Source organism: Vipera berus (genome assembly GCF_964194415.1).
Source record: "Vipera berus genome assembly, chromosome: 3".
In the NCBI taxonomy this organism is placed as follows: domain Eukaryota; kingdom Metazoa; phylum Chordata; class Lepidosauria; order Squamata; family Viperidae; genus Vipera; species Vipera berus.
Window position 1 is genome coordinate 93,964,433 of NC_138204.1, and position 27,286 is coordinate 93,991,718.

At 37.8% G+C, this 27,286-nt stretch overlaps 1 protein-coding gene across 1 annotated transcript in view; it reads right to left on the reverse strand.

Moving 5' to 3' along the window:
• Positions 1-27,286, reverse strand: part of CAMSAP2 (calmodulin regulated spectrin associated protein family member 2) — a gene marked incomplete at its 5' end in the record, with an annotated part of 80,947 nt that overhangs the window by 22,597 nt on the left and 31,064 nt on the right. The window contains 3 exons of the mRNA XM_081324733.1: positions 9,564-9,703; positions 16,702-16,843; positions 26,001-26,084. Coding sequence (XP_081180859.1) covers positions 9,564-9,703; positions 16,702-16,843; positions 26,001-26,084 — 366 coding nt within the window. The remainder of the gene's footprint in view (positions 1-9,563; positions 9,704-16,701; positions 16,844-26,000; positions 26,085-27,286) is intronic.

Here is a 27,286-nt window from a genome sequence, read left to right on the forward strand (position 1 = left end):
ATTTGTGCATATTTTGCTAGGAAACTACCAAACAAAAATATTCAGATCTGCTTTGTAAAGGCAAAGCAGAGTGAAAATCTGTAAGAAGGCAGCTAACTGAACCAAGGCTGAGAAAACACCATGGAAGAATTAAATGTATCTATGGTACATTCATTCAGTAACCATTTGAAATTATGATGTTGCTGAACAAATAGTACCTTATGACCAGTCCTTGATGTTCTGGCTGGTGCAATGTGTCTACAATCACATGATCTTGAACCTCTTGCAATTATCATGTTGTAGAATCCCACAATCACGTGATTCCATTAGCAACTTTATTTGCTGGCTTCCTACAAGCAAAGTCAATGGGAAGGCCAGCAGGAGGATGCAAATAGGGTGATGTCATCCTTAATGACAGCGCAGGATTTGCTTAAGAATGGCAGCCAGAAGTGTCATTGCTAAGCAGTATGTTTAAATGACATTGCACCTTTATGATTGTGTCACCGACAGAAATCTCAGTCCCAATCGCCATTGTTGACCAAAAACTTCCTATACGCTCACAAGTTCACACAAAATTCCTGTGAATCTGTATATTCTTCTTAACAGATCCTGGACCTTTTGCCTCATTCTTTTATTGCATGTTAAATCCTGTTTGTGTGACACTTCAGTGGCCTTTCCGAGGAGACCCATTTGAGTAAGCTTATCTAGATCCATTATTAGCTAGCAAAACTAACAGTGTCAGTACTGAGATAGTAACCAAACCAAATTTCGTTCAAGAACAATTACTAAAAATCAAAATGAAAGAGGAGAGAGATCACCCCCCAATTTATATATTCCATATACTCATATTTTTCAAACCACATGAAACTATAATTAAGTTTCCCCAAAGCTTTAGAGATAATTCCCCTTTCTCATTCATTCCTCATATATTTGTTTTGAAAATAAATTGTTCTTCATTTTCAATGCATTTTATCATACTGCTCACTGATTTTTATCATCAATAACACTCATAATACCTTTTTTCCAAGTGTCAGACATGCCCAGATGCAGCCTTCACACAAACATTAAACAAATTGCATAACCATTACATAAGCAAGCCTCACCTATATAACATTTTCCTAGGGACACATGGATTCCCTATAATTTATAACATTTTCACAGTGCATCACTCTTATTTTTATATTAACATTATCAAAAGTTCCTTGTTTAGCTCTCTTCACCCATTTCCAAAACATTTTATTTCCATCCATTGCTCTTTGACTATATTCTCTGAAATTACAGTACTTGTTCTCTCTATACATTATGCAATATTGTTCTATCTTTGTAACATTATCAATAATTGTTCTCTTATATGCATTTACAGTCTCATTCCACCTGTCTTTTCATTCTTCTTAGTGTAATTCCCATATTTCTCAAGCACTTTACAACATTGACTTTGTTCTAGCAGTTTCCACGTAGTCTTTCCTAACATTCTATACATCTTATTTGGAGAGTAATCTATCTTTGAATACTTTTTCATACAAACTAGTCACTTGTTGGAAATGGTATAGGTTCTCCTGCTTGAGCAGGGGGCTGGACTAGAAGACCTCCAAGGTCCCTTCCAGTTCTATTCTATTCTATTCTTTTTTCTACAGTCAATATACTTTTATCTTCATTTCTTTAACTGTTTTTCTTTCCCTCTGTGACCATTTTCCCTAAGATTCATTCCTGACATAAATAATAGGTTATACTACATTTATCAACCCTGTTGCTTTTCATCAATATGCTGGTCAGGGTGTAAGGAAAGAAAAAAAGAGGTCAATAGCAAATGAGGTATTTAGATGCAATAATGGAAACTATGGGAATTCTCCTGCAAGAATTCTGCAAGGTCATGAGAAATAGGGTACTTTGAAGCATTTATCTAAACATACTCCGATTTGTCTTCAGATGTATAAATCTTTTGCATTTTATCTAAACATAGTATCATCTTTGCACTCTTCTCATATACAATTAAATAAATCATATATTAAGATTTATATTAATTTGATGCCTTTATATTAAACTATAAAAGTTGAAACTAATAGACCTTTTTCTTAACAGATGCTTACCAAATAGTTACCATTCTCATTCATTCTTGGGTGTCTGATAATGTAATTGCTTTTTCCATACTCTCATCCGATTTCCCCTTATCTGTTCATGTTCTCTTATAAAATATTTTTTTCTATGGACTGCTACATAAAAAGTCATCTCTGATAGTGGAATGCAACATACAACTACCATCAACAACCTAGATGACCCTGGTTCTCACTGTCAGACATATAACTTAGCTCTTCCATTCATAACTAATTTTATGTCTTCATTTCCACACAACTATCCATCAACTCCACTCGACAAGATCAGACCATCTTTATTCAGATATATTGTATTTCTTCCCCTTTCTCTTAGTTTCACAAACCCACACCATATCTATTTACTTTCATTTCATTCATTATTTCATTGTACTTTATTCCTACATTTCTAACTGCAATCTTCTACTCCTACATTTCCAGCTGCAAGAGGGCAGGACAAGAAACAATGGTTGGAAACTGATCAAAGAGAGAAGCAACCTGGAATTAAGGAGAAACTTCCTAACAGTGAGGACAATTAACCAGTGGAACAACTTGCCTTCAGAAATCGCTGGAGGTTTTTAAGAAGAGACTACACAGTGACTTGTCTGAAATGGTATAGGTCAAGGGTAGGCAACCTTGGCTCTTTTATGACTCATGGACTTCAAGTCCCAGCTATGCTGACTCAGGAATTCTGGGAGTTGAAGTCCATGAGTCATAAAAGAGCCAAGGTTGCCTACCCCTGGTATAGGTTCTCCGGCTTGAGCAGGGGGCTGGACTAGAAGACCTCCAGGGTCCTATTCTATTCTATTCTATTCTATTCTATTCTATTCTATTCTATTCTATTCTATTCTATTCTATTCTATTCATGGTTGTCACCATATGGCTTCACACTCCCCGCTTACACCACAGTTTTGGTTACATGTGTCTTTATAGTAACATATCTAAGGGAGGTATAGACTAGGTTACCAGTCTTAGTTGTACTTGTGTCACATACAGCATTCCATCATAATGGATGGACAGTACTGGCAAGTTTTGGCATACTTTAGTTAGTCTGTTATATAAACAAAAAAGTCAGGTTTTATCCAATCATGCTCAAGGTATCTATGCAGGCTAGGCTCTCTAATTAAGAGAATACCTTCCAAGCGACATATTCTTGCCTGCATCCCAGCAACTTGGGAATATATCCATGTCTTAACATACATTCAGAATCCCTATGATAACCTGACAATTACACATATTGTTCAGGACTGAAAAAAATCATTGGCTTACCTCTGATAATTCTATACAGGACTTAATAGGCTAAATCTAAATGAGGCCTTTGCTCAGACTTATTTATTCGTGTCTGTCTTAGTGACCTATCAGAATACTACATAGGAATTTCAGATTTACCATTATGTTCATATAGTGTTAAGCTTTAATGTGGTAATGGGTTTGCTGAAGAAACCACAATGGCTGATTTGCACATAATAACAAGCTGCAATGAGTGCATTCATTTGTCATAATGTCAAAAAGAAACCATATTATGGTTTACTCTAATTGTGAATCCAGTCTGTGTTTTCTACTTCATCCAATTTAAGGGGGGGAAGAATCCAGTTTCCTGTATCTTAAACCAACTTCAAATTAAAGCTTAGGAGCCCAGCATATTCCAAAACTGATAATGATGATTTCCAATTCAAGTAAAAGAAAACTTATTGATTAGGGACTTTCTGATTTAGTAATAGCTTTTATCAAGGGAGAAATGAAGAGGAAAGAGTGGTTAAGCAGCAACATGATCATTCAAATGCAGTGAGTGTCTCCCCTAACTGAAAACAAGCATCCAGTTGCCATAGTTATCAACCTTCAAATAGCATTGGAAGAGGGAAAAAATGTACTGCCTTTATATTCAGCACAATATTGAAAGTGAATGGAAACATCCTGAAATTTTACCATTCAAGGGAAAAAAGGATCATTACAGGTTTTTTTCTTCGCTAAAAATGCATTATGTTGATGTTGTGTTTCATATAAAATAGGCAGAGACTCCAACTATTGCTTAAACTCACCCAAGATGTTTGCATAAATCTAATAGAATCTCTAATTTGTTTATAGATATATCAGATTTAAAAGCAGCTTGTGATGTAAGGATCGGGGTGGGAAAGCTGCTTCAGAGATCCTATCCATATTGTTTAGTAATAAGATGACTTATTTATAGCTAAAAATCATATTTCAAAATCATATTTAAAAAAAAATAGCATTTTTAAACAAGCTTCTAGATTTCCTTTTTAATTATATTCTAACTTCAGTTATTGCTGTTACTTTTGAAAGCCTGTTGCTTCACCAAAAATGATATCATTGGTACTGAAAAAAATAACAATTCCCTTATTCCATTACAGTACTGAGAGATACTGAAGTGATTCTCCTACTTCAAAAAAAAGAAAAGAAAAAAAAGATTGTGCACTGTAGAAAAACTAGCCCCTTTCACTATTTCCATAATAGCACTACTGGAAACAGATGAGTGCATGGAGACTGGTGTTGGAAAACTTTTATTTGCACTTTATACTTAATTGTGTTATAGGAGTCTGTCCTGTTCCTGAAAATACCAAATACAGGTAGTCCTTGACTTATAGCCATAATTGGGACTGGAAAATTTGTTGTTAAGCTGTAAGATAGTTAGATGTAGCATTATGTGATTGCACCTGATTTGATGACTTTTTGCTGCGATCCTTAAGCAAATCAAACTTCCTCTATTGACTTGGCTTGTTCCATGGCAGCTGGGAAGGCTGTAAATGGCAATCAGGTGATTGCCCAAATGCTACAACCGATATCAATATGAACTAGTAGCCAAGCACCCAAATCATGATCACAAGACCACGAGGATGCTGTCATGATCATACAGATAAGGACCAGACACTTTTTTTAGTGCTTGTTGTAACTTTGAACAGTTGCTAAATAAATAGTCCTAAGTCAAGGGTTACTTGCGATCAGTAAAACTAGACAAAAAAGACAATAGACTGACATTTATTTCAGGTAAGATGGTAACCTTTGGGATTGATGATGCTGACTCTGTAAACCGCTTAGACAGGGCTGTAAAGCACCATGAAACAGTGTATAAGTCTAAGTGCCATTACAAATTGCTTTCAGAAGACTTGGAGAATGGTACTCAATCTATTCTGGATGATGCATTCTGCTCATAACATCAGGTGAAGTGTCTTTGTGTGGGACTTCTGCCTTTCCATGTTTGTTGAAAATCTTTTTCTTTTTCTTTCTCTCCGCTTCTCTTATCATTTCCTTTCTCTCCGATGTTCCTGACATTTCTACAGCCCATTTTATCCAATCTGTTTTCTTGTCCTCAGATTTATTTTGTAGTCTTAAGGGATAAGTTGTTTTTTCCAATTCTTGTGATTTTCCCCCCACTAGGATTAAATCATGTTTCCTTGTTTTGTTAAGTTCCATCTTTAAATCTCTATTCTCAATTCTATATCCATTTATCTGTTTTATCTGCTACTTGTTATTTTCTGGGAATTTTTTTGTTGTAGAGTTAACTTAGAAATAGATTGATTTATATTTTCAAAGTTATTTTGGATTTCTTTGTGGTTTAAAGTCATTGTTGTTTGAATTAGTTGCAGTATACTATATATCTCCACCTGTGAAATATTTTTGTTTTCTTGATATGTTCTTTCTACATGTCTCTGATCCACGATGGCCAAGAATTTGAGTTTTTCTCTTCCTTTCTTTTCTCTACAAATAGCTTCAGAGTCCCAATTAAATAGATATTTGTAATCCAAATAGTTGAACAAAGATTTTTCCCCCTGAAATTTATAATTCTTTCTTTGTCTACAGCCCAGATTATTGTCTTTTTTTGTCACAGCTGTTTTTTGTTGTTAAAACTTTGAAGGTCACAAACACAGATTAGCTTTTCCCAGGTTTTGCCAAGTCTTATATTAAAGTCTTAGCTGTCATAGTCTTCATCCACCACTAGGTGTCAGCAACTATTTGTTTTTCACTTCCATATATTTTGGTCCTCCATAAAAAGATTAATTTGCTGCTTCCGTTAGTATAAGGGTGGGGGAGAAATCCCCCTCCTTCCCTTTTGGAGGTATTTTGCTTCTTGGGGATCTTTTCCAGGAAATTAAATGTAGAATAGAAAAGAGAAGATCAAATTCCTCACCCAGTTTCAAACACGCTGTTCACAGTTGTGCTGGTTAGTGCTTTTGGACTTCGGTTGCTAGTAGCTTGGGCTGGTCGATGCAATACAGTCAGTCTTTCTCCTGTCGGGTTAGAAGGCTTTCCCCAAGTTGAACGGAATGGCCTCCGCCATTCCAGAATTGCTGGAGCACCCTTCTTTCTTCGTTGCCTCTCTGGGGCAATTTAGACCCATTTAGGGTCCCCAGTGGGAGTGCGGAGAATCTGCAAGCCCGCAACCGGTCGCTACCGCGCAAAACCGGATTTTAAATAGGGTTCTTTCAACATTAATATTTTAGAGAAAGCTGATGCATAGATGCATTCAGGTTATTATGCAGGGCATGTGTCACGAAGAAAAGGTTGGAAAATTATCCAGTTGCTTCCTCTCTTCGCAAGCAATTAACCCTCAATAAATGAGCATGACCTACTTTATAGTGTGTAATAGAAAGCTAAAAAGACTAGGAAGCTTTATTGTGTCTAATTAATTACCATGTGATCTATTTAGGAATGAAGTTTTCAAATGAGGAAGCAGAAAAACTGAAATTTATTTAGAGGGTAGCTTCCCACGTGTTCCTAATAAATGTCTTGTTTGGTTTATTAGAAACTGTATTGAAAAACATAATTTTTAAAGAATGTAGCCTAACAATTCTTAATTCAAAAAGTACTCGAAGATTATATTTACATTCCAAAACTTTTAATTAGATTTTTTTTTTAAATTCCTCTGTGGGAATTTAAAATTTTTCTACAACCTTGATATTTTGGTTGATCCTACTAAAGATGGCAAAAATCTAGCTTCATTCAAGGAAACAAGGCTTTTTCACAACGTTTTACACCACAAATTTGTAGTGTAGCTATCAGGTTTGGATTGAATAATTCAGATGGCCAATTGGTTATCAGAGTTTTCTAAATTTCTCTGCAGCTAGTAACAGTCTGATAGTCCTATCCCCCTAAGGAATCATCCAAGGCACATAAAAGAACAGATAGCCCCAATACACCATCTTATTTATGGTCTTTTTGTTTCTTCATTATCAGCTGTTTATGTTTCGACTTTTAACCCTCTTGCCCTCCCCACCTCTTATAAATCTGGAAAAAATATTCACAGCCATAAGGCCATTGCTGGAGTCTTATTGTTAACAGCTTGGTGGTTTTACTAGGATGCATTCAAAATCTTGTGTTTTTTTTCTAATCCTCAACCCTTAATTCTGCACTAAACTAATTATATTGACTAATGGTTTATTCTGCCCATACTTGCTTAAAGACCATAGAACAGTATATCAAGGGGTTCAAAGATACTGTATATTTAAATAAGCAATTGATTTTTGGCTGCCATAAAGAAAAAAAAGGTAAAATCACGTAGGAGCACATTATAACCAGTGCTTTTTTTGTAAAACAAAAAGGTGCCGGAACTCACATGTTATACAACCCGCCTTGCCTACCCTACAAGGTTCCATCCCAAAAAGGTGCTGGAACTCCGTTCTGAGTGTTCTATGAGAAAAAAAGCCCTGATTATAACTGATATCAAAGGACAGAAACCATCCACTACATCAAACTGCAAAAGGAGACTCATGTGATCTGCAGATATGTTGTAAATCATATAACAAGTAGCATATTACTCAGTGGAAAAGAAATGTAAAAGGACAAGCTGAGAATAGCTACGGCAGATTGCAGCTGCAGTGAGGATCAAAACTGTACTGACGCAGCAGGATGCAGGGGAGGCTTATTCACATTTTAAAAGCAGGTTATGACCTTATATTTAGGTCTTCTGAAATGCATGTATCTCCCATTCGGTTCAACTGAATTCAGTTTCTTTTGAGCATTAAAATGAGTGACCCACAATCCCCAAGTAAAAGGTTTTCAGTAGTTAGGCATTCTACTGGCCTTCACTAACAAGCCAGACTTATTCAAAAACAGCCATTTTGGAATATTAAAATAAATGATCTCCCTGGGACCACTTAAACCGAAATGCCAGAAGTATAAGATTCCATGGCACAGTGCTAGTTGTGTTTCCTTGTCAAAATTCTGGGAGGAAAATCTGGTAACCTTTTCTGTAAGGTTTTATTGATTTATTACATTTATATCCTGCTTTTTCTCTAGCAGCTCAAGACATTTTATAGATTTTTCTGTATTTCATCCCCACAAAAACAAATCTTTGGGAGCTTTGTTTAATCAGTCAGAAAATTTCTGTGACTGAGGGTAAACATGAACCTAACTATCTCTATCTTGTTCCTTCTCTAATCCCTTAACTACTACCCTACATTATGTCCTAACATTAATCTGAGAGAAAATCAAGTTCATTTATCAAGATATATTAAGCAGGATTTAGCTATATTTTGATATTTTATCTACATGTATCCCTTATTTTGTTTAGCCTGAATTAAAGTGGTTTTTGTAACATATTGCGTTATTTCTAATTTTGCAATTTAAATGTCTCATACACATTCAATGTAGTAAGGTAACATGATAATGCTTATTAGTTTAAATGTGCAAGGCTAAGGAAATATTAACAATGGTGAAAATTCAACAAGGCCAGAAAAGCTCTTTACTTTTTAAGGTCTTTGATTTGAAAACCTCACAAAACAATTGCCAGAGATCCCAATGTCAAACTCAGATTAAATATATAGACAATTCTTTATTCAGAAAAAACCCCCAAACTCTGTGTATAGTTTACGGAGAAATAGTTCCATGGAAAGGTACATCAGGTTTAATCTTATTTAACTTAACTTAACCTTAGTTAACGAGATTAAGCATCTTTTTGGAATGGAAATCTAAAGGTTATTACAATGCAACACTGCAAATAGATAAGTCATTCCAGAAGTGTTTGTTATTTCCAGTCACCTTAATACAGTAGAATTATAATGTTGTTTTCAATTAAATAGAAAACTCCTTTTTTGGATTCATGAAAAAGAAAACATGTTCAGAAAAGAGGTTGGATGCACATTGGTAGTTCCAGTCATGGTTTCTGAGTAACATTTCCTCTTTGCCCCTTTGAAAAGAAAGTGGGCAAACTGACAGTTTTGAAGGCTTACCATAATTACATGTTCAAACTGTGATAGCAAACAAGAAGTTTTGACAAACAAAATTATTTCCCTTCAGTTAAACACTGAGAAAATTTATTCCATATTTACAAATATTGAAATATAATTAATGCAATGCAGAAGAAAGCAGAGTTCATATAGGAGTGAAAATTTATGCAATTAATAAATCACTATTGGAAAATAAAATATAGGTTATATGGTTTAATTTTTGAAATAGCAAGAGAAGGCAGTAGTAGGACCCTGTGTGCAATTATCCCATTCTGGGGAGAATAAAACAATTACAGCCATCTCGTTTTTGTATTACCTTTACTGAAGAAGCAGCATACAACATATCTTCCAGTGCAAAATGGCAACATTGGTTTAAGTATTCCTGACAAAATTCCTGGATCAATTGCAGATTGTACAAACTGTCAGCCAGTGACATGGTTTCCTTCAAACAGATATCTATATGATGGGGAGAAAAAAAATGATGTGGCTCCACAATTCCCAGTATTGAGAAACCAGAATTCATTTCCAAGATACTATATAGGATGTTACCTAGTTTGAGTAATGAAATACCTGCAAAAAAATAACCAAGCACAGAGAGCGCCAAGGAATCCTTATAGGGTTTTATTCACAGTAGTGCCAATTCAGTTAGGTAAACTTCTTTAAACTAGTGATTTTGTAAACAATGAAACTACTAGACACCAGTATTTTGTGGAATTATACTTTTGTTTTTGGCTGCCTTGAAGTCTGCTTTTGACTCCTGGTGAGTGCCTGGACAAGTTTTCTTGGCAAAGTTTTCAAAATGGTTTGTTCCCTGCTTCTTCTTAGGGCTGAGAGAAAGGGACTGGTTCAAGGCCACCAAACTATGTGCCTAAGGGCTGAACTAAAACTAAGTCTCCTATGTCTTAATCACTGCAACAAACTGGCTCATTACACATTAATAAATATCAATACTTTGGAATGATGGCACCTAATACTAAAACATACTTCACAAATCAAGATGCAACATCCCCCCCCACACACACACATGTGCTTCTGCATTTGCTTTCACTTCCTGTAAATAAATAGTTAAAAACCTGAAAAGGGATACTTTTGTATAGTATGACCAACCATTAGAGTTAAGTGAGTGGATCTAAAAAGGGATTCTAAACTAATAGCAAAATCTGGTTTGAAGTCAATTTATCAGGACAGTTAATCATAATCCTTGATTCCTATTAAGCAGTTACCTTTTTGATTGGTTTATATGTCTCTGTGAAAGCAAGAACAAGTGAGTGGTATGCTTGGGCTGTGCAATTATTCATATGTTAATTTCATTAAATTGTTGACTTTTGACCAGCAAAAACCCACTTAGTAGTAATTATTTACTCCTAAGCAGCCAAACTGCCTCTTTCTCATTTATCTTCTCCATGAGATAAGTGAAGAGACAATCAGCTTTATTTCTATAATTGAACTTTGGGTTTGTTTGTTTACTTACAGCACATTTTAAACTACTATTGTCTATTTTTTAAAAAAAAAACTTCATCAATCATGGTTGCAGTTCATTTGTTTCTTTCATAGTTGAAGAAAAATGTAAAACTGTGTTTAACTCAAAACAGCAATAATCACGCTCAAGGAATGGGAAAGGTGGTGGCGGGGGAGAGGGGGGAAGGCTATAAGCCAGAGACCCATGAAAGGTTTGTTGGCATTCTGTTAAGCAATTATTTATTGTCACACCCAAATAAAAGCCAAATGTTTACTTATCTGGTAATTTTAAATGTTAGTTTATTAAACATGCTACCACAATAAAAATGGCTCACAGAAAGAAAAAAAAGTTAAATTTGTATTTTATTTAAATTAAACTTTCAGTTGAACCACACTGATTTGGTGAGGACAAATTCCCAATTGGTGAGGATATATTCCCAATTTCATAAAACCGCAGAGTTCATAAAGCTGGGTACTTGAACTCAGCCAAACAAGGATATCACAAATAGTCTGGTTTGCATTAAATCATAATTCTGTTATGCCTGAGCCAATGAACCCTGGCTTAATATCAGTGAACAAATTGGAAAAATAAGTCAAGATTCAGTTAAAATAAAAAGCTAACCTGATGCCTGATGTTAGGTTCGAATAGACGATCCACACCGTGAGGTTTAACGCAAGAACGTTTATTACACACACATAAGTCAACTGCCGATTAACCGTTTAACTCCCCCTTATATAGTCTACTACATTCAAACAGTGGCCAATCCCCAGCCCAGAAACTCCCGCCTAAATTGCACCAGCCAATAATTGCACCCAGAGTTTCCCGCTTCTAGGATGGCCCATTTAATTAATCTACAGACACAACACCCCTTCCCCCCACTACTGTTATTTATTAACATAGTCTTTCAAATATAATGGTGGCTTGTGAACCCTGGTAGGGTATCTATTACTCTTGTTGGCAACAGTCTCATTTGCTGTCTGGCCATTGGCTATCATTCCAGATGTTTGGGCCACTGGCTCTGATGACACAATGTCAGTGTTTTGTTGTTGTTGTGTTTTGTTTTGTTGTTGGACTGAGCGTCTATGAGATACACTTGAGCTACCCACCGGAAACAACTCCCAATCATTATTGCCCAGTTGTGGCACTGTGTTTGGTAGCCCGGTTTGCGTTTCCACTCCTACCTCACCATATCCAATGGTTGCTGAGCTAGGGTGGTCAGGATTGAATGTGACATCCTGAGCCTGTGGGTATGGGCCCACATCGTCTTGCACAATTTCTGGGGCCCTTTTCCTTAATTGGTCAATATGTCTCTTAATTACTCTATTCCCTTCCCCCTCTATAGTGTAAGATAACGGCCCCGTGACATCAATGACCGCTCCCGGTACCCATTTGTCCCCCGGACCATAGTTCCTGGCCCATACTAAGTCCCCAATGTTGAGAGACCGGGTTGGTATAGCCGCCTCAGCTTCTGTGGGTAGTCTATCAGGGTGAAGTCTGTCCAACTTTGTGGTTAATCTTCTTCCCCACCTCATTTCAGCCGGGCTCTTCCCTGTGGCTGTGCACGGTGTAGTATGCTGTGACAGAAGGAATTGTGCCAATCTCTGTTGCCAGTTGCCGCGGATGATCCTTTTCAGAGCGTCTTTTGTTGTACGGACGTTGCGTTCAGCCAAGCCATTGGTGGACGGGTGAAAGGGTGCTGAAGTCGTGTGCCTAATCCAATTGGCCTTGAGGAAATCCTGAAATTCAGCAGAGGTGAATTGGGGCCCATTGTCAGAGACAATCACATCAGGTAACCCATGGGTGGCAAAGAGGCCCCTTAAAACCTGAATTGTTGTAGCCGAAGACATTGATTTAACAGGCACAACCTCCAACCACCGGGAAAAGCTGTCTACCACAACTAGGAAGGTTAGGCCCTGAAATGGCCCTGCGAAGTCAATATGAATGCGGGACCATGGATTCCTAGCCACCTCCCACTTGTGAGTTGTCGTGTGAGCCAGTTCCGGCCTAGAACGTTGGCATAGATAACACCCAGCTACGCACTCTTCAATTGCTGAGTCTAACCCAGGCCACCACAAATGGCTTCTAGCTAGAGCCTTCATGCGTACTATTCCCGGGTGACCTTCGTGTAGTTCCGCTAATACTGACTTCCTATGAGTCTCTGGGATGACTACTCGGCTGCCCCACAGAATGCATCCCAAGTGAGATGATAATTCATCTTTTCTCCGAAAATAGTGTGTGAATTTAGGGTCCGGATTTTTATTGGGCCATCCCCCTTGAACCCAGGCTGAGATTCTGTTAAGTATTAGATCTTTCTTAGTGGCCGCTGCAATGTCCTTTGCAGTTAACGGGCACTCAGGTATTTCATGTAAGGACAAAATCTGGCCCGCTGGTGCAGGATCACCCTCAGTGTCAGTTAGAGGCAGTCTGCTTAAAGCATCTGCATGGCCCATCTCTTTGCCTGGTCTATGTTTTAGGGAGAACGAGTATGCTGACAGAAAAATAGACCACCTCAGCATCCTAGGAGACATGATCTGAGGTGTCTGCTTATCCGTGGTAAACAATCCCAGTAAAGGCTTATGGTCAGTGTATATGGTAAAGTTCCTACCATAAAGGTAATCATGGAACTTTTTTACACCTGCCACTATTGCTAATGCTTCCCTGTCAATTTGGGCATAATTCCTTTCAGCTTTTGTAAGCGTCCTGGAATAATATGCAATAGGCTTTTGTTGACCCTTGTCATCCATATGGCTGATGACAGCTCCAACACCATAAGGTGAAGCATCACACGCTAAATAAATTGGCTTATTTTCAATAAAGTGTGTAACAGTGGAATGGCTAGACAAGATGTCCTTTAAAGTTTGAAAACTGATTCTATGTTTTTCCTGCCATTGCCAAGGGGTTTTCTTGTCTAAAAGTCTATGCAATGGTTCAGCAATAGCAGCTTTATGTGGTAAAAATGTATGATAAAAATTAACTAATCCTAAAAAGGCTTGTAATTCAGCCTTGTTCCTTGGTTCAGGTGCCAATTTAATTGCTTTAATTTTTTCACTTGTTTCACTTCTCATCAGTTCTAAACCCTAAAAATTCTGTTGATTTAACCCCAATAAAACATTTTTCCCTTTTTAATTTAAGTCCTGCAGATCTAAATTTCCCCAATACCTGTTCCAACCGGTCAGCTAAAATTTCTTCAGTTTTTCCAGCAATCAGGACATCATCAAAGTAAGGGCATACACCTGGTATGCCCTTTAAGGTCCTCTCCATCACCTCCTGAAAGATGCCTGGAGCTGCTGCAATTCCAAATTGAAGCCTGTGAACTCGAAACGTCCCCTTGTGGGTAACAATCGTTTGGGCCTCGGCGGCTTCCTTAGACACGGTAATTTTTTAATTTTTTTTTAAATTTTAATAATATTTCTATACCGCCCTTCTCCCTGAGGACTCAGGGCGGTTCACAGGGCAGAGTAAAATACTAAATACAAACATTAAAAAGAGATTAAATGATTGCCCAAGTTAAAACAATTGGTATACAATTATAAAACCCCAAGATAAAATTAAGAAACCAAAAAATAAAACCCCCCACCAATCCCCATCAGGCTAGGCCAGCTTGTACAAACAAAGACGTCTTGAGATCGCGACGAAAGGAGCGAAGATCGGGCGCCATCCGGAGCTCTACCGGTAGCTGATTCCACAGCTCCGGAGCGCCCATAGAGAAGGATCTCCCCCTGGGGGCCACCAATCGACATTCTCTGATCGGTGGCACCCTGAGGAGGCCCTCTCTGTGGGAACGCACAGGGCGCAGGGAGCTTGATGCCAGCAGCAGATGTTCCCTAAGGTACTCCGGCCCCTGTAAATACGCCTGCGCCAAGTCAAGCTTGGCAAAGATGGCGCCATCCTGGATCGTCGCGAGGACCTGCTTCACCGTAGGGACCGGGTAAGCGTGTTTTTTCATTCCTAAATTTAGAGTGGCTTTATAATCGGCACAAATCCTCACATCCCCATTAGGTTTTAGGGGTGTGACGATTGGTGTCTCCCACAGGCCTCCCTCGACCGGTTCTAACACGCCTTGGCCTACAAGCTTATCAAGCTCGGCCTCGATTTTTTGTTTAAGGGCGAAAGGCACCCTCCGGGCCTTCAACCTAATAGGTTTTACTGCGGGGTCCAAATTAAAATTAATGGGGGGGCCTTTATATTTACCTAAAGTTCCATCAAATACGTCTGCGAATTCATCGAAAACAGATTTGAGGGTCTTACTTTGAATTGTATTTATTCCCCCTACCCAAATTCCTAAAGCAGGGAACCAATTGAGGCCTACTAAACTAGTTCTTTGGCCCTCGGTCACTAACAGGTCCAATGACCCATTGAACCCCTTATAAGTAACCCTAATGGTGATTTTCCCTTTAATTGTTATGGGGGATTTTTGAAAATCGGCTAACTGGATTTCGGTCGGTTTAAGTGGAATTTTGTGACCACTTTTCCGTTCAATGTGCTTCAAGGTTTCGCAAGAAATTATTGATACTGAGGCCCCTGAATCTACCTCCATTTTGCAGGGTATTCCTTGCAATTGGACTACAATTTTTAATTTAGGCCTCAGTATGTGATTGATTTTTTGTTGTCCTATGTGGTTGACTCTCGCCCCCTCCCCGCGGTTGGATTGTCGTGCCCTAGGTCTAGGGGTCTCTATGCCACGAACCCAGGGGGCTACCTTACCTTCGGCCCAGACGTCCAATTCGTGAATACGGTTGTCTCGCGTCCGGTTGCGGCAAATGGCCTGGATGTGGCCGGTCTTCCCACACGATCTGCATTTAGCTGAGCGGAATCTGCAAGTTGATCTGGGGTGGTTACCCCCACAGCTACCACATCTGGTGTCCGAGTCTCTCGGTCTGGGCTGGCTGTCCCTTGGTAATCTTTGCACTGCTTGTGGCTGTTGTCTCCGGCCCTGGTCTGGAACTTCGGTGCGCGATGGTCTGGCTGCCATTTTACCAAATCTTCTGGAGATCTCAGCTATGTCGGCCTCCCATTGCTGGTCCACCTCCCCGCTGTCCACATGGCTTTCAAGATTGATTTCGGCTGAAGGCCCCATGCTATTTCGGGGGGGGTCTCGCGTTCCCGTTGATTCATAAGTCAGTAACTCATTGAGGACTTCCTGCAGATCTCCCGTGGGCTTAGCGATTATTCGATTTTGTAGATTTTCGTCCCGCAAGCCGAGCACCACTCGATCTCGGATCCTAATTTCGAGGTTGTCATATTTGCACCTCAAAGCCGCCTCTCTCACCGCTGCCACGAACTGTGTAATCGATTCGCCAGGTCTTTGATTCCTTTTTTCGAAAATCCGTCTCCAAAATAATTCAGACCTTTTTGGCGTGAAGTGAACCTTCAATTTCGCCAATAAGTCTGCATACGAGACGCTGGACACCGGCAGCGGTTGACACAGGCCGACGGCAATCCGATACACGGGGGTACCGCTAATGGTCAAAAGAGCTGCGGCTTTCTTTCGGTCGTCCGTAATGCCGTTTACTAACAGGAGCCCTTCAACCTGGCCAACATATTCTTCCCAGTCTTCTGGAAATCGCGGATCGAACTCTTTCAGTGAGCCGACTTGTGCCATTATTAGATTTTATTCAGCAGCGTTGAAATTTGGTTGACTGCGTTTAAATTTTCCCGCCTTGCACACAGCTGTCTTTCGCCGTTCCTTCATGGATCCGCCGTCGGTCCCACCTTCGTCGCCAATTGTTAGGTTCGAATAGACGATCCACACCGGGAGGTTTAACGCAAGAACGTTTATTACACACACATAAGTCAACTGCCGATTAACCGTTTAACTCCCCCTTATATAGTCTACTACATTCAAACAGTGGCCAATCCCCAGCCCAGAAACTCCCGCCTAAATTGCACCAGCCAATAATTGCACCCAGAGTTTCCCGCTTCTAGGATGGCCCATTTAATTAATCTACAGACACAACACCTGATGAACAGGCTTATCGTAATCAAGCAGACTTACCCTCTAATCTAACAATCTCTGGGCAGTAAAAATGGATCAGAGCAGCTAAAGCACATCCGTCTCTGCCATCTTTCAGCAAATTTTCCACCAAGGGAACACAAGGCAGCTGCTTAAGCAAAGTCTGTTCCTTCCGATATCGAGCCTGTCATATAAAAAAAAACAAAAAAAACATCCAGAAACATTGGCACAAAGAGTGATGTGATGGAAACTCTTCAACTAAATATCTACTAACAAACAAACAAATGCAGATTTTCAAACCAGATCTCATTTTCTTAATTTAGGTAGATTTAAACAGTTCTATTCAGAGGTGTGCAGTTTTTAATCAAGTTTCTCCAACACCCACACAATATTTCTAGATCATCAATATTCATACTTAAGGAATTAAGAGATCAGAGCAACAAAAATGAATGATGGCACACAAAACAGGGCAGATTATGGTTAGACCCACACACCATGGATTACAAACCACAGTGCTTACTTCATGCTTTGAACAAAGCTATAAACAAAGCACATTATGGGAGAGTATAAATGCATGAATCCAATTTCCTTATCTGAGCTCAAGTTCAGCCACACTTTCTAGAACACAAAAGGTCATTTTTTGTAGTAAACTGAATTAGTGCCCTGAATGGCCCTATTACAAACGTGATAAAGCTTTGGTGTGTGAAGATTGGAGGAAAATATCTTAATTATGATATTCCAATATTTGTATTTTGTGTCCAGTGAGTTGAAAAGTATAGTGTAGCTTTAGCTCTTTTTCATGTATTTTGCAGCTGATTAATTTCAATCTGAACTAAACAAACTAGTTCCAAGCTTATAGATTTAGTTGGTATCAAGGAGCCATAATTAACCTCACAAATAGGATTTACGCAAAACATTACACCATAATGTGATTTAGCTTTGTCCTAGTATTAACTGTGAGTGCAGCTATTGGGTAAGTCACTGCCTATGGTTTAACATTATGTATTAACTAGTCTACCAGTCAACCAGTCACTCTCAACATAACATGCTACAATTTGTTTCTCTTCTGAGACAATATTAACTGCATTTGTTAAGGCACTTGAAAGAGTCGTAACTAAGAAATGTAAGCCAGGGTTTTTCCTGGCTATACTGTGGTCTATGTTCCCAGTTGAGTCTGTTGTTGACAGCTATCCACTGTTCTTTGGAAGTATGACAATTTATGCATTTTGCAAATTTGAGTTTGATAAATCAGGCTCTCTTTGGATTCTGAAAGTTAATACATCAGACATTGCCTCAAACTCACCAGATGTCTTTACTGCTTTTTAATGTATAATTTATGTATGTTTATTCTTCTTGTATTAGCAAACTCTGAGCCTTTTCATACGGGCTGAGATATTTGCAAGCTTCTAAATTCTCCTACAGAAGCCCATGTTCCTTCTTCCAAGTTGTCAGTTCTATTTTTTAAAATGCCCATCACCCTATGACTTCATATATTTTTTTTTACTTCAAAGACTTCAGTTTTGTTTACTTCTGTTTACAATGGGGTGAGAAGTAATAATGAATGAAGACTTGTGTAAGAGTCATTTCAAATTACAGAAGGGGAAAAAGAATTCATATAAGCATCGGAGATCCACTCTTGTATATTTATCACAACGACTGAGCATTAATTACATGTGATGTTCAGTGTTCCCTTTCCCCCCTCTTTTTTCTAAGGAAAGGATTTGTTGTAGATATATGATATTAATTTTTACAAATATTCTCAAAGTTTGTAGTGCCGTGACTGCCTGAAATAACAAACGTGTGTGACTTTTCTATAAATAATGAAACCGATGGTGACAGAAGCAGCCAAACACAGCAATTTTAGCACCAGCTGCCACAGGGGCAAGCTGGGTTCTGGGATCACTTCCTGGCTATGAGCAGGTGGCCCTATCTGGGCATGTTCCTCTCCTTCCTATTAGCTATGAACTACACACAGCCTGGGTTTCTTCCCTTCTGTTATCTCCAGAAAACATAACTTTGCAGACACTACTGCTCCTCTCTGTCCACCTTCCAACAACTCCTAGCTACCAGAGTCACTCTGTCACCACTCTGCAAAAATATATGACTCCTTTAAAGAGATATTTCACTCCCACTTGTTTCATATTATGTCTTCCAAACAATTTTCAAAACACTCAAAGTGCATGTGTATCTGTATTATACATACCATACATTCTTCTTTGTATATGTCTCAATGTGTGTACAGGTATCCCATAAACACATCCCAAACTAACATATCATTTCATCTTTTGTAACAACTACTTTTATGTTTCTGACATGTTAGAACAGACATGTCAAACTCGTGACATCATGTGATGTCGTGAAACGTATTGGGACAGATTTGCCATTGCCGGCAATGGGGTGGGCGTGGCTTCTGGATGATGCATCTGGCCCGTGGGCCGGCAGTTTGACACCCTGTGTTACAGCAATTTTTCCTCCCCCCCAGATTTCCCCACCTTAGTAAAATAAATGTGTTGAATATGTAGATTTTTGCATTTTCAAACCTAAATCACAACTATGTTAGGATTAAAGAAATAAAATGAGCTTAGATCTGCTGGCAAGTTTGTTTGGAAGTGAAAACTTTTGTTGTAGAAAATTATAATTATGTAAAGTATATATCATAAATGAGTAATTGTAACCATGTATCTTCTCTCTCTGTGTATATAAATATCTATATCTATCTATCAATCAATCAATCTATCTATCTAGATTGATGATAGATAGATAGATAGATAGATAGATAGATAGATAGATAGATAGATAGACAGACAGACAGACAGACAGACAGACAGATAGATAAATAGATAGACAGATAGATAGAATTAAATGATAAAACTAAAATTAGCATTCACAATCCTGATGGATACTCATATATCATCCATGCTGTTGCAGATAATGGTTCTCAGCTGTTTGGACCTGCTCAATTATCTGCTCCCCTTTTGTAAGTCATTTACTCCACACTCCTGAAAATTGTGAAATGGATGATGGGGCCAACACTATTCCAGAGTATCTGCTGTCTCCTTTGGGTGGGGAAGCAGAAATGAAACACATGAATGCACTACCATGACATTGGCAAAGCAACTGATACAAGGTTAAACTACTGAATCAAAGTGAAGCGATATGACAAACTTACAGGAACCAGTTTCCAAAACCACTTGGAAGGAGACTTCAAGGAAAGCAGCAGGGAAAAAAGCAACAGGCAAAGAAGAACATGAACATGATGACTGTCATTTAGCAATTCCATTAGATTTTTTCTTTAAGCCATTTTCAGATTCATGAAAAATTAATTATACTTAACTGTCTTGAAATACACATTCAATTGTTACAAATAGGATTGTTAAGAGTACCCAGGTGAAAACAATGAGTTACTATTTGTCAGTTCAGCACACTGCAGCAGAAAAACTCTCATTCTGAGATAAATTGACATACACATAAACAGTACCTTTTATCTCAAAAACGTAGTAGCTATTTCTAATCTATTATTCTAATCAAATAAAACTGGGGCTTCCAAGATGGAGTTGTAATTTTGGAACCTTTTTATTCTACATTTTTCCATGAGCAATGAAAATACACCTTTATAGCACTTCAGATCATAAAAAACCAATCTTGTTCAATTTTTAAGGATAAGCACATTCACTCTTAATATGAGTATTGAGTAATGTAAAACTTGTTATATATTGATGAGTTTTGCACTAGCATTTTGATAACAAATAAAAGAAGAAATTATATTCTGGGAAAATACAAGGAATGCAGAGCTAAATTATTAGCACAAATAATGGTTGTTAAGTGCCCACCCACTGATACTGGATGTATTCTGAATTCCCATACTAAAAGTCAAATGCAAAATTTTACTTCTTATATAGGTAGTTTTTCCTGGGTGACTTTCTTTCTTAGGAAGATTCTCCACCAAGCAATACTATTTTTACTGATTGCTGCTTAAACATTTTCTTTTCTTTTATGAATATTACTGTAATCCATTTTAAATTTACTAATATTTATTTCTGAATCATTGGAAGCTGTTTTAAGAACCTTTGTTGTCAGAGTTATTCTATTATTAAAAATAATTTTAATCATAATTTTAAACATTAAAATTACTCTGAGAGTTCTGTTTCCCAAGGGGACAAATTTTTTTAAAATGTCATCAATTAATTTATAAACTAGTTCTACATCAGATTTTATTTGGCTTATCTCCTGCTTTTCCAGTCATAAGCCATTTAGTAGATGATGAAAGAACTAAGCTTCCTTCGTAACTTTCAAGAATATTTTGCTGTCAATATTTTTTTATTTTATTCAGAAAGTTAAAATACAATATAAGTTAAGTTAAAATACAAAAAAAGGATTGTATTGTTGTAATAAAGCTGCTTGCTAGCAAGTGTTAACTGCCAGGAAGATATGTTCAAGGCCTCACTTTGGTTGCAAACAGGCTTCCAATTGCCAATTTTAACCTAAAAACCCTATCTGGTTTAGCACTAAGGCAGGGGTCATCAACCTTGGCAACTTTAAGACTTGTGGACTTCAACTCCCAGAATTCCTGAGGAATTCTGGGAGTTGAAGTCCACAAGTCTTAAAGTTGCCAAGGTTGAGGACCCCAGCACTAAGGTATCTTCATGAGTGCTTTTGCCAATTTGAATTAACCCATCCAGAGAGGAGGTGTTATTTATCCCATGTTACTATAAGATGAGGGAGAGAGTCAACAACACCTTTCTTTACTATGGTCGGTAGAATGTCTCCCTTTGGATATTACAATAGTCTCCCTTATAATGAGTCTCCCAGAAAGCAGAGATGATTGGTCTATTCTGGACGGTGGATTGGTGGTTAAGTGCCAACTGGTAGCTGTGGACTATGAATTATGGGGCTGTAGTTCTATTATGAGACTCTCTTTATTTAACAATGATTAATTTATTTTATGATGCTAGAGGTTGCTGTAGAAGCTTTGCCATTTTACCATTTACTGTGGATATATTAACGTTTACATTGTTTACCATGAGATGTTATTGGTTTGAACTGTTATGTTCTACCACAAACGTTTTAATGGTTTTAATTTTTTTGTAAATTTCCATGAATCTAAATGGATTTGGCACCATACAAACTCAATAAGTAAATAATAAAATAAATAAAATGTTATTAAAATACTTCACCAGCATTACTTCACAATCCCTGATACAACTCCATACAATTATTCTTTTGTACTCTAAAAATGGGCCATAATGTCTACAGTATCTATCTATCTATCTATCTATCTATCTATCTATCTATCTATCTATCTATCTATCTATCTATCTATGTCATCTATCCACCCATCTGTCCATCATCTATCAATAAAATTTTAAGGTTTAATATGTTATTACATCTCATTATGTTCAAGGCCTCACTTTGGCCGGCATCGACTTCCCTCCGCCCTGTGCGTTCCCACAGAGAGGGCCTCCTCAGGGTGCCACCGGTCAGAGAATGTCGACTGGTGGCCCCCAGGGGGAGATCTTTCTCTGTGGGCGCCCCGGAGCTATGGAATCAGCTCCCGGTTGAGCTCCGGACGGCGCCCGACCTTCGCTCCTTTCGCCGCGAGCTAAAAACATACTTTTTTGAACAAGCTGGCCTGGCCTGATGGGGGGATCGGGGGCTATTTATTAGGTTTTAAATATCTATTTTAGTATGTGGGCATTTATTTAATTTAGTTTTAACTTTTGTAATTTGTATTTTTATTCTTGCCCTGTTCACCGCCCTGAGTCCTGCGGGAGAAGGGCGGTATAGAAATATTATTAAAATAAATAAAATAAAATAAATTAAACAAAAAAACCCAAACATCAATATTGGCAACGTAGAGGTTATGCTTACTTGAAACTAATGTACATTTTTGATAGAATATTTGTCTTTAAAATGCTGCAGAAATAACAGCTGTATAGTTTTTTCTAGGCTAAGGCATAACAACTCCTTGTGACGATTAAATCTAGAGTGTGATCCTCTAAATCTAACACCAGAGAAATGAAGTGGGGGAGGGCAGGGACCTATAAACTGGAGTAATTTAATTCATGGAAGTTCCTAAATCTGACTGGCTGTGAGTCATTAATTATAGTCTTCAATGAAGCAAATAATTTACTTCCATTCTTCATAATGAAAACAAACTGAGGGCTGGGGCAGAAAAGGGCCAAAACAGGAGACTAGAGTCATGAGAAGTGACAGGGCAATTATCGAGCTATGTCAACTGTTAAATAGCGGGTTCTTTGGCACAGGAATGAAAATGAGGGACTGAGTACAGGGTAACTCATAGTTTGTTTCATGCAGAAACTGTACTGGGGAAATGGCTGCAACTAGCTGCAATATATAGTCTAGCCCCTAGGCGGCAGCCAATAGGTTTGAATCAATCATTGCCTGGAGATAGCCAATTGCAGCACAGGTGACTTGTAGTCTGGGTTGCTGGAGAGCCGTTAGCTGCTCCAGCAACCCTCGTGGTATTCCTCAAGAGCCCAATACATAACACCAATCACTTTAGCAAAGCTGATGCAGAACCTAATTGTGACAGTTGCATAGCTAGGAATGGCTCAATTTAGCATGCAGAAAGGAATGAAAAGTAGAGCTTGCTTAGTCCCACACCAAGAAAAATGGAATGAAATGGGAGGGGGAAAAAAGATTTCTCTTGAGGCTAACCACTGGACCTCAAAAACAAAGTTTACATTGGAAAATTACATTCATGACTGAGCAAAGGACTGATGCTACACATATATGACATATGACTAAAATAACAGTCAGTAGAATAAGCCAACCAAGGTGTATTATTATCAAGAAATTATAAGGAACTACAAGATAATAGAAGTTGTTGGCATTTCTAATGACCATGGATAGCTCCACATTATGATCATACATGAATGATCGTATCTTGGCTTGTTATGCCATCACACACACATACACATGTGTCTTTAACCGATCTATGTAGTTGGTTTGATTTATCTGATCAGTGAAACTATTATTATCAGATTTAGAACAAGCTAGAACAGAGGTCCCCAACCTTTTGGGCACCAGGGACTGATTCCGTGGAGAAAGGTTTTTCCACGGACTGGAGAGTGTGTGGTTTCATGTGCTGCCTGGATCCCATGGATAGGGCTTTGCTTGTTTGTGCAGACCGGTTGCTGGCATGCCGCGGCCCAGTACCGGTCCATAGACTGGGGCTTGGAACCCCTGAATATTAAAGAATAGAATATTAATCATAATTCAAAATCCTAAAAATCCTAAATCCTAAAACTCCTAGCTTATATCTAGTAGGCATGATTCCTGGTGAGATGAAATGAGATGCTACTGTTAGTCAGAAGCTTCATGATTTAACTACAACTCACATGAAGGAATGTACTCATAATGAAACAGAGGATGTTAGTAATCTTTTTGTTTATTAATGTGAAATACAATGGTTTAAAATCTCTGTGTCTTTCCCACAATGAAGTTTTCAAAATAAAACACACAGATGGGAGCAAGAAGTCCCTCTTTAAATGACAAGGTATATCTTTGAAGAAAAATTTCTGGTTCTATCCAGTTGTTCATTTATAAGCATCTGATTTTAAAAATTAAATTCACTTTATATAATGCTATATGCTATATACCTTGAGAAGTAAAATAAAACAAACAAGTAGTTGAATAAGGGCCATTGGATCATTTGCATTTAAGATCTGTATGAATAAATGATATATACCACTCCTTTGATACTCCCTAACAAAACTGTGCAAAAAAAGAAAACAGATGGAATTATATAAAACAAGAGAGAATAATGTGTTATCTTTTGGTGCATATCTTTCCCTAACAGTTAATTTTAAAAAATGTAAGGAGAGACTGAACGTAGTGCCTTTCCACTATTGTAAATAGAAGGTTTTTACGCAACCTAGCAGCCAACCTAGCAGCTCGAAAGCACGTAAAAATGCAAGTAGAAAAATAGGGACCACTACGCTGGGAAGGTAACAGCGTTCCGTGCGCCTTTGGCGTCTAGTCATGCCGGCCACATGACCATGGAGACGTCCTCGGACAAGCGCTGGCTCTTCGGCTTTGAAACGGAGATGAGCACCGGCCCCTAGAGTCGGAAACGACTAGCATGCATGTGCGGGGGAACCTTTACCTTTACCTTTTTATGCGTAAATGATGAAAGAAATCTTTTTTACAATAAAAAGTTGAAAGAAAATATTATATCTGCAAAAATAATTTTTCTTTATTTATTTATTTATAACTTAACTTAATAACTTAACTATGATCTATAACTTAATTTTTCCAAGAAAGAATTCAGTCATTTGGAATAAAGATGGTAGCTATAAAATACATAGTCTTCGACTGATATAAATCTGGTATTTTTCTGCATCATTTATTTTTGCAATGGTAAAATTATGATCAGAATTAATATTTTTGGCCACCTTTGAAGTTTGCTAGATTATAATTCTGTTTTGGGATAACATAAATTGTAGTAACCAGCCTGGATTGAGGATGATGGGAACTGAGGAAAAGCACTACTGCAAGGTACCTGGTTTGGGAATTGAATTAATACACTTTTTGTAAAAATGTATTTTTAAATTACAGGTTTTTTAAAAATTACATTCCTACTCTGTATGCTACTTTGAAGTTACTTATCTTAAACAGTAATTTCATGGAAAAAGTGCACAGTGATAGAGGCATCAAACCTTTACTTTAATCAATCATTATAGTAATGATGGTATTCATAAAACACTACCTTTATCTAAACAAACATCATTTTGGGATGAAATACTGAATGGGGATGTTTAAAATGTTTGCGTATTTCTTCTTAAAGACAAACATGTATTTGCATGTTATGGGGATATGCACATATATACTTCTGATTTCTGTGCTTACTTTTATTTTTAATCACTGTTTTATTTTTTATTTTAATATTGTATTTCTTAGTGTATAATGTACCAAAGCAAAAAATGTCTGAATATCCTCCAAAAAGGCACTGTAAGGAAATCTAAAGGATGAATGAAATTTTGATTGATTTATTTATTTCTTATCCTGTTTTTATTAACTTTCTAAATAATTCATGATGACAAACGTATATAATACTCACTTCTCCTATTTTCTCCACAACAACAACCCTGTAAGGTGGGCTGGGCTGAGAGAGAGAGATGACTGGCCGCAAGGTCACCTAGCCAGCTTTCATGTCTAAGGTGGGAATAGAACACACAGTCTCCTGGTTTCTAGATCAGCACCTTAACCACTACACCAAACTGGCTAATGATCTCTTAGAACGTATTTTAAAAAGAGAAGTCCCTCAGTAGTTGCAATTATTCTGAATGTTTCTTAACTAGTGCATTTTGCACACCTACCTTTTGACCCCCTGGAGTTTCTGCCCCATGTTGCTCTTTTAGCTTCTGCTCCTGTTCCATTATATCCTTTAAATGTTCATTTGCCTAAAAGGGCAAAGAAAATTAGACTTAAGTAAACTTTGATTTCTTGCTGAGATATAAATAATAGTCTACTTAGTATAATTATTCTACCCTGAGCAATTTTGAAACAGTTCAGCCAAGGTTTTAAAAATTGTTTGCAATACAAGTCTCTCTTATTTTCTTGGTGTTCTTCCAGTGTACAAATGAGTCTTAAAAGGCCAAATGAGTTTAATCTTTAAAGCTTTAAAGTAGTTGAGCTTAGCAATACTTAGAAGTGACTCTGAAATTGCATAGACACTTTAAGACAGACTTTTTCCTAACTAGTAATTGTTAAGACTTCTACTCCTTCCATTCTTAGCTGGCATTTCCATCAGCTCTGGTTATGGATTAGGGGAGATGAAGTCCAACACATCTGGGGGGCACAAGGCTGAAGACGCTGCCTTTTTAATATTGTCTTTGCACCACATCAGAACACGCAATATATTTGCACTGGTTTTCCACACGTGGAACTTGGACCACTAATGCACTGATTCAAGAAATCAACAAATGCCTATTTAATCATTTATTTCCATATTTGCTGTTTACATCATCTGAAGGATTTGGTAGAAAATAAATGAATAGCACATATCTCAGCAACTTGAGAACAATTGTGCATTATGATTGCCATACATATCTGCTACGTCTACTTCTATGCAGAAAGAATACAGACTTTTTGAAAATATTGGATCTGATCTGGGTTTGACTAGTCATTAAGAATAAGGCTTGATCTACACACACAAACTAGGCCACTTGCTCATGGTTTGCTGAGCAAACTATGGTCTACCTTGCATGTAAGCAAGCTAATTGCAGTTTGTTTCGCTAATTCCTTATCTGTTTTCCTTCTGCCTTTCCTTTTTAAATATCTGAATAGTATCTCAAAGTAGCACCAAAAAAGCAAGGGTACTGCTTGACTACATTAAGCTATTAGTTATCCTATATGCATTAGCTGTTCAAACAGAACATGAGACTATTTTGTGTACTGAAAGACAAGACTCTTTGCCCTTTGCCCTCTGAATGCTTCATACCACTACTGGTAAACATGCAATTAAAAAAAAAACTTTGACTTTAACCAATATGTCCCCTGACCATAGGTAACCAAATTACCTGACCACCTTGAGAAATCTCAAGACTCCCTCCTCCAAAATTAGTCTGATTTCCTTTCAGATCATATAAAGCTTTTTACCCAA